This window comes from Musa acuminata, unplaced genomic scaffold (genome assembly GCF_036884655.1).
Source record: "Musa acuminata AAA Group cultivar baxijiao unplaced genomic scaffold, Cavendish_Baxijiao_AAA HiC_scaffold_1073, whole genome shotgun sequence".
Taxonomy (NCBI): domain Eukaryota; kingdom Viridiplantae; phylum Streptophyta; class Magnoliopsida; order Zingiberales; family Musaceae; genus Musa; species Musa acuminata.
Window position 1 is genome coordinate 82,125 of NW_027021287.1, and position 11,606 is coordinate 93,730.

At 38.8% G+C, this 11,606-nt stretch overlaps 1 protein-coding gene across 4 annotated transcripts; it reads right to left on the bottom strand.

The window, feature by feature from the left end:
• Nucleotides 1–701: 701 nt before the first annotated feature.
• Nucleotides 702–11,107, bottom strand: LOC135666130 (uncharacterized). 4 transcript variants are annotated; one of them, XR_010509705.1, is made up of 8 exons: nucleotides 10,922–11,107; nucleotides 10,678–10,824; nucleotides 3,454–3,602; nucleotides 3,118–3,358; nucleotides 2,396–2,532; nucleotides 2,023–2,305; nucleotides 1,152–1,231; nucleotides 705–1,018 (listed from the first exon to the last, which is right to left on the bottom strand). XR_010509705.1 is itself a non-coding variant. In XM_065177677.1 (6 exons), the coding sequence occupies exons 1-6, from the start codon at nucleotides 11,034–11,036 to the stop codon at nucleotides 2,078–2,080; spliced, it is 1,017 nt and encodes a 338-aa protein (XP_065033749.1). In that variant the 5' UTR covers nucleotides 11,037–11,107; the 3' UTR covers nucleotides 1,766–2,077. The 4 variants fall into 4 exon arrangements, 1 of the variants encoding a protein (XP_065033749.1); XR_010509706.1 differs by having other exon boundaries at nucleotides 705–1,036; XR_010509704.1 differs by having other exon boundaries at nucleotides 702–1,231.
• Between the last annotated feature and the right edge of the window lie 499 nt (nucleotides 11,108–11,606).

Consider the following 11,606-nt stretch of genomic DNA (forward strand, 5'->3'; position numbering starts at 1 on the left):
TGTCAATTAGGGTACTCGACGCTATATTCACCAGTACGGTGAGTCATCCTCCTCGATGGCAGGGCTGTCCACTACTGAGTCCACGAGGGACCCTATGGTATATCGGTGGGTGTGAGGGAACTCTGTGAGCGTGATTTTAAGCTGGACCCGGAAAGTTCTGGAGAATCCGCACGTGGGTCTACAAGGCCTCAGCAACCAAGTTGATGGACCGAGTGGGATCCATTATGCCAGCCCATCAGCCCAATTATGAGCGATTCATAAATAAATAAATAAATAAATAAATATGCTTATTTGTGGTACCAAATTGAATAGAGAGGTTTTTTTTATTTTTATATAAAGCAAAAAAGTAACACTATATAACATTAACCAATAAAAAAAAATGGAAGAGCAAAAAGCCTCCGTAGAAAGCCAAAAACAAAACATAGGGAGCGACTTGCCCTACAAAAATTAGCATGACTGTGAGCAATAAGATTAAGTGATCTGCAAAAATGATTGAAGAATGCTGCTACATTCAACCTAACAGTTTAGCTGATAGAAACTTTGACTATTGATATCAAGGTTTGAGGATCAAATCACATCTTCATCACCTACCGTTTGCAAATGCAAAAGAAGGAAAACATCACAAGTCTTTCTTCTCTTTCCACAACAAAAAACACTGGTTTTCCTTTACATCAACAAGATATCATCATCATTTACTTTGCATAAACAGTTCTGTATAATATACATGTTTTTTGGAAAGAAGAATCTTCAGTAATCAAAAGTAGCTGAAGATAATTAGAGAGTTATCTGACAAAAAACTGTTCAATTCAGCTCCCCAACAACGACCAAAATTAGCGGAAATCTTGTTGTTTATATTGACTAAACTCCACCATTTAACCTCTTGAGCGAGCTTCAAAATATCAGCTCTGTAATGTGCCATTTCAACCAGAGCACAGGAAGACGCACTTGTGCAAGAGGTGGTGGTGTGAGGACCAAGTTCTTCCCAGTACCATTGCTGCAGTTTCATGCAGATACCCACCTGCAGAGGAAGTCATTTCTGGAGCAAATATCAAAAGGAGAGAGCGATGAACGCAAATATTCAGATTCAAGTAGCATATTCAGGTGGAAGGCTATAGATGCATTCTCAATCTACAGAAAGATAGGTGACTCACCTAGATTCACTGGAAGGCATCTCCTTCAAACGCTTCGAGGCGTAACAAGCCACAGGCTGATTACGATTTGCAAGTTGCACCTGAAAGAAACCACATATCAACAAATGGAACATATTGTGAGAAGAACCAAGTACACATAAGAAACTGATGTATGTGCTGATGGTGCTCAAAGTATCGTTCTCATTGAACATGATGGCTGCTGTGTCTCAGCCTTTTGACTTGCATGGCAACATGGACACAAGGATTACACTTTACCTTCAGTAGCTAACTGTAGAAGACAGCATAACAAGAGCTAAAAAGATCTTTACTCGAAAGATAATGAAGCATATACGCTTAGTTAACTATACAACCGTTTTAGTAAGATATGCAAGCATATAAGGTTAATTAACCAGGTGAACACTGGAAGTTTACTAGCATTTCAATCCTATCAAAGGCATGCATTATGTTAAGGATAAAATTTTCACTACTACATGGTACAAGATAATAAATAAGAAGGTTCGGAGTACAAGGCTCACATCACTGCAGGATAACATTATATAACATAGTACAAGCCAAATTTACAGTGAATTCATTTCAGAAATTCCAAAAATTGCGATTTTAGCATATTCTGCAAGAGCCCTAGAATATAAATGTTACATTCCAAAGAATGTATTGTACACAATTTTTTTATGTTTTATGGAGTTGATATCAATTTGATCCAAACATAACACTCCCCTGATGCTATTCTACCGGCACAAATTATTCCATAAACATGCTGGTCTGATTTGTAAGATCAAACATCCAAGTGAGTCTTTGCTCAATCACAAGTAGACCAAGAACCAAATCACCCTCAACATTCCTGACTTAGATTTCACTCTCAGGTGATACGTACCAATCGTGTTGTTGTAAGATCAAAGCATATGTTACAAGGTCATGAAAGAGCTAGACTAATCAGGCAAAGCAGTTCCTCTTTCCAAGTTGTTCTTGATCTCCAGAGTGTATTTTCCAAAGGCTCTCTCGATCTTCTTATTGAAGTGCTCGTTTCTATCATTGATTGAATCAATGTCCTTCTCTTCGTGGAACTTCCGCCTCCTGCTAAATGACTTGCGCTTTGCTTCCCTGTCCTGAAGTTCCTTTACCATTCGGTCAATGTTTTCCTCAGGGATTTTGGTTGCCTGCGCAAGAAAAACAGATGGAACCACATTACTTGCTATATAATTTTTACCAATGTCAGCAGGGTCCGGTTAGTATCTGTGATGAGGTACCTTGCCATACTGAAGACTAGAAGCCTCACGATAGAACTCTGGATCAGCTTCCTTTGCTTCGTTGTATGCCTCCATATCACACTCAATGTTCTTAACCCGCTTTTTGTGAGCATTGTAGAGTGTTTTCTGGTTAAAAACTGTTTTAAAAAAATATTGAGTTGGTCAGCAGATATTAGATTGAAGCTCCAAGAAAAACTGGGATGTATTCAGAACAAAGAACAAGCACATAAAAATCATACATATATATACATACATACATATACATATATACATACATATACATATATACATACATATACATATATATACATATATATATATATATATATATATATATATATATATATAATTCTGGTAAGAGACCTCAAAATTACTGTTGCCTCCATGTAAAACTTGACAGGACTACATATTCTAGATTTCCTTTGCTATATATATCTTACTGCTAACTAATATATCTTGATTTAAATCAGGAAATCAAACAAATATGTCATGCAATGATTAATCATTAAAACCTAATAAAATTTCAATGTGGTCCGACTGGCATATGAACAACAGAAGAAATTAGAAGTTTAGAACAAACTTAGAAACTCTGGTCTACGTTGGAACCTAGAGTACAGAAAAGAAAATAGACAAAATATATTTTGCCAACATAACTTAAGAATGTTAGCCAGCAACAAAGCATCAAACTGGAAATCGACAAAGTATAATAATTTAGATCTTACCATCCCAACCATATGGTGAAGGATCCTTTTCCCACTTCTTATACTTAGCTTCAGCCATCTCTTGTGTATCAAGCATGTAGGCCTTAGACATATCCAAGCCATTTGAATCAAGCAGCTTTCCAATCTTTTTCTTCCTTTCCTCGAGCCATTTTTGCTTCGAAATGCCCCTTGCCTCTGATGGAGCTTCCATTTTCTTTTTCTCAGCTACCATTGCCATCTGATTGGCCTTCCTTGCTTCATTCTGCAAATGTAAACATCATAAGGGGAAAAAGGAAATATAGGAAGCAATAGTTCAGATACATCAAACATCATAAAGTATATGAAGGGTTGCATTACCATCTTAAGCCTCAACTCAAACAGTTTTTTCTGCTTCTCAGTGAGATTAGGATTTCCAGATTCAGGATCATTCTGGACATGATGAGCATCACCACTATCATTCTGGTTAGCACCATTGAAGGATGAAGTAATGTCATCCTCTTGTATGTCTATAATAAAATTGACTTTCATCATGTCAGAAAAATACATCCAAAACAACCATAAGACATTAATAATGATAACAATAGACTGCGATTAAATTCCTTAGGTGTTTGATTAAATATGACTCGACATGAACCATGTCTTGAAAAACCTTCGATAAAAACAATGTATGACACTGATACTGAGAGGTGCTGTTAGAACCCTTGCAGATTCTAAACTTGGGATTGATCTCTTTAGGGGATCAGCCTCCTTGGAACTCTATAGGGGTTCCTCCCTCCAAGTTGCTGCTCAAAGGCTGCAGAAAAGATTCATCTATTGCTTGAGAAAAGAGGAGGAATACATGGCTATTTATAGGGCTTCTAAACCCTAACTCCTAATAGGACTCCTAATTAAGACTTTTATTTCTAACCAACTCCTAATAGGACTCCTACTCAAGACTCCTATTCCCTTACAACTCCCAATTCTTCTCTAAGAAAAAACCACCTACATGAATGTCCCTCTCAATTAGGACTCTCCTAACTAGAGTCCTAACAGAATGTCCCTCTCAATTAGGACTCTCCTAGCTAGAGTCCTAACAGAATGTCCCTCTCAATTAGGACTCTCCTAGCTAAAGTCCTAACAGTTTTACATGAATGTCCCTCTCAATTAGGACTCTCCTAGCTAGAGTCCTAATAAACCCGCCCTCTTCAAATCAGCCTTGTCCTCGAGGCTGACAATTCATGAATTTTGGGAATTTGATCTTCAAGTCATCATAGTTCTCCAAAGTGGCATCTTCTATTAGTAGGTTTGCCCACTGTATTAGCAATTCAGTAGTGGATCGTCGTCGTCGAGTCATAATCCGTCGATCAATAATGGCACTTGATTGAGTCTGAAGTCCTCCTTGGGTAGTCATATTTGGTGGGTGGCTTTGGGCTATCTCCAAGCACCTATTTACAACTTCTGTCTGGCCGTCGGTTTGTGAGTGATATGTCATACTCATTTTCAATTTAGTACTCTTATAGTGTAATTCTTTTGAGTCCCAATTGTAATGAGCTACGGAGCTTGGTGCTTCCTCCAGTTTTTTTTTATAATCTTACTAGTCTCTGAATCTTCCTGTCATTCCATCTTAATATCCTCAAGGAAGTCGCTGGTCGGAAGTGAAATGGCCAAAACTTCAGCTTGCTCGGGTAGCTGCGAAAGCGCATCTGCAAGAACATTCTATTTCCACTTTTTGTAAGTTATTTCATAATCAAATCCAAGAAATTTTATTACCCTTTTTTGCTGCTCAGGGGATGATATTTTTCGCTCCAAAAAGTAATTGAGGCTTTTATGGTTAGTTTTAATTTGAAATCGTCGGCCAATCAAGTAGGGTCTCCACCTCGTTGCTGCACGCACAATGGCGAGCATCTCCTTATCATATGTTGACTTATTTTGATGGGAGGGAGATAATGCCTTGCTAGTGTATATGAGTGGTCGACCATCATGCATGAGAATGGCTCCAATTCTGACTCCAGATGCGTCGGCCTCAATAATGAAGGCTCGGTTGAAATCTGGTAGTGTTAGCACTGGCGTCGTCGTCATGGCTGCCTTAAGTTTGTCGAAGGCAGCGGAGGCTCTGTTCGACCATTGGAAGACATCTTTTTTCAGTAAGAAAGTAAGTGGTGCACTGATCTCTCCATAGTTTTTCATGAACTTGCAGTAGTAGCCTGTTAAACCCAGAAAGCCATGTAGCAATTTTATGTTCCACGGGGTCAACCAGTTTTGCATTGCTCCAATTTTGAAGGGGTCTACTGCCACACCTTCCTCTGATATAATATGCCCAAGATATTCCACCTTCTTATGAAGAAAGCAAAAATTCATAGTGGTTGTTGTGTGTTCAAAAGGTGGTTTTCGGTATGTCTTCTTCGGATACTCGTATTTGATGATACCTGGATCGAAGGTCCAGCTTTGTAAAGATTTGTGCTCCCTTAGCAACTCATATACTACTGGAATAGGGTATTTATCCTTGATGGTTATGCCATTGAGAGCTCGGTAATCAACACATAATCGCCATATTTCATCCTTCTTTCGTATGAGGAGCACCGGTGAAGAGTAGGGGCTGTAACTTGGCCGAATAACTCCTGTTTTGAGCATCTCTTTTACAATCCCTTCTATTTCATCCTTCTGGAGATGTGGATATTGATATGGTTGAGCATTTGCTGGAGATTTGCCTGGAAGAATCATTATACAATGATCATGCCGACGGGTAAGAGGTAGGTTGCGCGGTTCGTCAAATATATCTGAAAATTCAGCAAGCAAAGGAAGTAGATTTGGATCTTCAAATTTTGTTGGCTCTCCCTTAGTTTGTTGCTCAAGTTGTACCAAAAAGCCGCTGCATGCTTTATGCAAAACCTTCTCCATTTGTTGTGTGCAAATCGTCGTTACGTCACCCCCACGTTTCCCGTTCAGTATCACCTGTTTCTCCTTACTGTAAAATTTCATAATTAGTTGCATAAAATTCCAAGAAATATCACATAATGTCGTCAACCATTTAATTATGAACATGGCCTTATGATCATCAGGAGGGAGAAGGAAGAAATCTGCAATTATCTCTTGGTCCTGCAGCAATAGTTTCTCCTGCGGGCGCCTACGATCACAATTCAAAATCCATCCGTCGACGACCTTAACGTCAAACCTGCTGCAATTCTCAATAGGTAAGACCATCTGAATAGTAACCTTACTGTTTATAAAGTTATTAGAACTGCCCGTGTCGATGAGAACAGTGATCGGTTGTTGTTTGAGAAGGCCTCCAACTTTCATCGTTTCCGGGTTTGAGTAGCCGGCTAGTGCATGTACTGTAACTTCAGTCGGTTGTGGCTCTTCTTCTGTATCTTCTTCTTCATGTTCAAGGCTCTCTTCTAGATGTTCAATGACCTCTTCTTCTATTGGTTCAATCATAAGAAGTCTCCCTTTACTACAGCGATGCTCACGGCTCCACGGCTCGTCACAATGCCAACATAACCCCTTCGCATATCGCTCCCGAAGCTCTTCTCTTGTTAACCTCTTTGGTGTAGGGACTTGGTCAATAGTAGGGGGGGCTAAGGGCTTCAATATTACTGGTTGAGGAGCAACCCTAGTCCTCCGAGCTTCATGGTTCAATTGCTCCTCTTGATGTCGTGCGAAAGAGATGGCTGCCATAAGCGTATACGGTTGTCGCGCTTTAACTTCTCTTCGGATCTCCGGCTTCAAGCCCTCAATGAAGGTCCTCAATAGCTGTTTTTGAGACCAATCATGAGTTTGATTAGATAACCTTTCAAACCTGGTTTGGTACTCCTGAATGGTGGAAGTTTATCGGATCTTTGCTAGTTGTCCATCAATATTCTCGTAATCGGTTGGTCTGAAGCGGATCAGCAGTCCTTGTTTGAATTGTTGCCATGAAAGGACTTCATAAGTATGTTCAAACCAGTCAAACCACTGTATAGCATCCCCTTCAAGATGTATAGCTGCAATTTTCACCATAGATGCATCCGCGGTTTTGTGGTACTGAAAATATCGCTCCGCATGCGAGATCCAACCAATTGGGTCTCCTTCCTCCCATCTAGGGAAGTCCACTCTCATGCATGGATAGTTGGGTTCAGTCATAGAGCCTCCCCTCCCTTGGAACTCATCTCTTCGAGCCTGGTGCGATTGGGCAAAGCTCTCTCCATGATATGATTTTTTCGGGCTTAGTGGTCGGCCCAATCAGAGTTCGGTAAAGAGTGTCCGAATCTTATCCTCCATTCGCGCCTCCAAGGCTTCGAATTTAGCATTGATTGCCTCCTTAGATGCCATAGTATATGCCTCCAAATCTATGATATTAAGATCTCTCTTTTGTTGTCAGGTTAAAGGCATGTATAGTTGAGAGAAGTGATAGTCCAAAGGATTGGTGGATCGATGGATGTAGGCTACGATTTAGGCTTGTTTTGTAGCTGTTTTGGGTCCAGTTTGAGGGTGTGGTTTGGTAGAGTTTTAGGGTTATGGATGAAAGTTTTGGATCTGTGGTAGATGATAACAAAGGTTTGACAGAAATCCGTAGAATTTGCAGCAAATATGTGCTGTCTTGTAAGAGTAGAATTGTCGTCGAAGAAACAACGGTTTCTCAACGTAATTTTCACCAAAAACTTAAGAGAATTGAGGAGAAAATTGATAGCAAAATCACAGTTTATATGACAGCAAGGATATCTAATTTAGTCAAGAAAATTTCGGCAGTATAATAGCAAGGAAATTGGTGCAAGTAGCAATTGCAGAATTGTCGTCGAAAAATTTCAGCGGGTTACGATGAAAATTTGCAGCAACATAAAATCGTTTTTAGAGATGAATTTCTTAATAGATCAATCTTAGATGGAAGCCAAGATGATCTATGAAGTGTATAAGAAATTTCATTCAAAAAAGATTGCAAATAGATGGGTTAAGGCAACGATATGCAGCTAAAATTTTCTGCAGCATAGATTTTCAAGTGCAGCAGATTGGACATAAAAGATCAGTAGTTTATATTGAGAATTTTTCGATGAAACCAAAGGGAAATCCACTGTTAGGAAGTGTCAAAGATGTCATAAAAATTTCATAGAAATTTGGATAGAAAAAGCACAGTAGCAAGATCAAACAGATGGTGCTATGCGGCTGGAATTCTGCAATGTATCTTTCGTCGTAGAGATGAAAACTTTGTGACGAAAAGTTTATGCAGCAATATAGGAACGATTTTTTTTTTTTTTTTGGATTTTCGAATAAGGATAACTAAATTGCAGCAGCAGTAAAGTAGGAAACCAGAACCTGTTGCAATTCACGGGGAGATCAAAGGATGATCCGTGGTGGTGGAGATGATGACGGAATTCGGTGACGATCTTTTAAGCAATTGTGGGAATTGCTTTGGATGGTTGTAGAGGGTTGATGGATGGCTGTGGAAGGGCAGCGAGACGCCAAGAACGCTGCTCTGATACCAGGTGTTAGAACCCTTGCAGATTCTAAACTTGGGGTTGATCTCTTTAGGGGATCAGCCTCCTTGGAACTCTATAGGGGTTCCTCCCTCCAAGTTGCTGCTCAAAGGCTGCAGAAAAGATTCATCTATTGCTTGAGAAAAAAGGAGGAATACAAGGCTATTTATAGGGCTTCTAAACCCTAACTCCTAATAGGACTCCTAATTAAGACTTTTATTTCTAACCAACTCCTAATAGGACTCCTACTCAAGACTCCTATTCCCTTACAACTCCTAATTCTTCTCTAAGAAAAAATCATCTACATGAATGTCCCTCTCAATTAGGACTCTCCTAGCTAGAGTCCTAACAGAATGTCCCTCTCAATTAGGACTCTCCTAGCTAAAGTCCTAACAGTTTTACATGAATGTCCCTCTCAATTAGGACTCTCCTAGCTAGAGTCCTAACAGGTGCCCACTCATTTATGTCACTAGCATTTATCTGGAACACCTCGCAATGTACGGAGGTAAAACAATAAACTTGCACATAAAAGCAAAGGCTGCTCGCTGGTTTCCATTTATGTATCTTCTTTTTGTCAAGCTGTATTTCTTGTTATCAATCTTTCAGTTTCATCTGGAGAGGTAAATTTTCAGAGCCCATCACAGGAATAATCCCAGTTCATTGTATATGTATATGGACATGTACATTAATATTAATATATATTCAAGCAAAAGTTAAGATGTTTTCTTTTGTGTGGATTCAGTTTCTAATCTGATCTACCAACTCCCCTCCAACCCTGCACACCTCCCGGCAATAGATCTCAGCATGTTAGAGAAGTTTATGTTACTTTCTTTTACTTGTTTATCTAATCATCTTAGACAGTGATTACAGATTAGGCTGCTCTAATCATGTTTGTTACCAGTGAAAATTATTTTGCTTTCAGATAACTAACTAATTTTAGGGGCCTAGCAGTTGGAAACTCCAGCGGTAAAAAAACCTTTAATCTAGTTTTTCAAATCCATATATCATGACCGTGAGACTTATTATATACTGGCATCAATTTGATGGCGATCACAACATGAGACACAATGTGATACAGGAGCAAAACTCATTGTACAATAGGCTAAAATCTGCCCATTTTATAATGGAGAGTGCTGAATTCGATATGTGTTGATGGAACTTTGCTTACACAGCAAAATTGTATTCTCTCGCAAACTGATGCTACCAACATTTCTTACCAAAATGTTGAATTATTGAACAATAAAGTTTGAGACTTTGAGTAAATAATAGAATGAAAATATCAAATGAACAGGAAGAATTATGCTGCAAAATGCTAACATGATCTCAACTATTTAAAATACATAACCAAATGAAGTGAAATCAACCTCAATCAACTCGTTGAGTGATTTATAAAGCTAAAAATGGGGAAGCGGATGACAGAATGAATCCATGACAAAAATAGTGTTGTCATTTCTTAAAATATTTATAATGATAAGTGTTATCATGGAACCCTCCTCGACTATTTGAAGTGTAGGAACATTAATAAAAGAAACCGAGGTTGTCATATGATATGTATAACCCGGCATGTCAGCATCCGTGTTAGCACAAGTCCACATGTGGTCATCCATGTCAACAACCAGGCATGTCTCAACTCAACATCCACATTAAAGTCCAACCCACCTCTTAATCGGCAACAACTACATCGGGTCATGTCACCACAACCCCAAACCAACATGATTGTGGTTTGTTCTCAAAACCCTAATTCTTTCCTATGAGTAAGAACCCTTGAGATATGTGACACTCTCTAGACCCCAAATCAGCCACACAAAACCAACTTGAGTGTCAAAGGGTTTGTGGGGAACAACCCGATATGACTTTTGCAGGTCGAGCACCCGCAGTCATTTTTGCTTTAACTCTTTCCCTGAAGTGCTATCTTCTCCATGTGACTGTCCCTGAAGCAGGTCGAACCCACTTCGACGAATAATACCTCTCAAACTTTCTTTTGACAAGTTCTGGTTACAGGAAGCATCAAGAAAAGATCTATGCCTGCCACAGCATCTCACGATTCAGGAAATAAGCCATAACTAAACTATCGACCCTTCATATCTACTAAAAAAGCTGCAACCTTTTAACATTGAAATGAATATTTAATTGTAAAAGAGGGGACAAAAGGAACCTGATTCATTCCTCTCAATTTGATCCTTCGCCTCAGAAATCCTTTTAAAGCAGTACTCGCTGCACTCATGGTAGGGATTGGACGCGTTAACGCAATCCGGATGAACAGTTCTCTCTTCCGGCTCCTTCGAGCTATCCTCATTCTCCTCTATAATTAATAAAAAAAAAGAAAAAGAATTCATATTCGCCACACAAATAATTCTGAAGCAAAATTAGGAGCAGGAGAAGGAAGAAAGAAACTTTACCCTCATCGGCGTGAGATTTGGCTTCGGCTATTCGCTTGAAGCAGTACTCGACACACTCGTGGTAGGGATTAGAGGCGTTGATGCAATCCGGATGAGCTTTTCCTGCCCCCTCCATCCCCTTTAGTTCTGCTCCCTCTCCTTTGCCTTCCCCTTTCGGTCTGGGAGAAGAGATGCAAGATAGGAAGAAAACCTAATACTAAGGGCTATTTAAAAATTTTCTAGAACCCTTTAATATTATTATTATTTTATTATAAATTAATTAAAAATATTACAAATGTGCATTAATCGTTTACGATATTTTCTCTCACTTAATCTATCAATCAGTCAATACTTATTTTTCGACTCTTTTAAGTAGTTTTTGTTCGAGAAAATTTTTATCGCTTCACTAGGTACTCGATGTATTATATGATTTGTTAGAATGATTTTAACTTACTTTTTATAAGGTGCTCAAATAAGATAGTCGAGTTGAAATATTTCTAGATGTATCTCATGGATCTGAATAATAGCTTTTTAAGTTGCTTGAAATATATTATAGATTTTAAGCCATACTAAAAGTTATAATTTGTAGAAAACATTACTTGTCGATGATTTGTGAAGAGCCCTTTATATTAGTGTATATGCATGTTATCTCTAAAGAATTAGAGAGGTATCGATTAGAATATATAATATTGAAAGTAGACGTTAG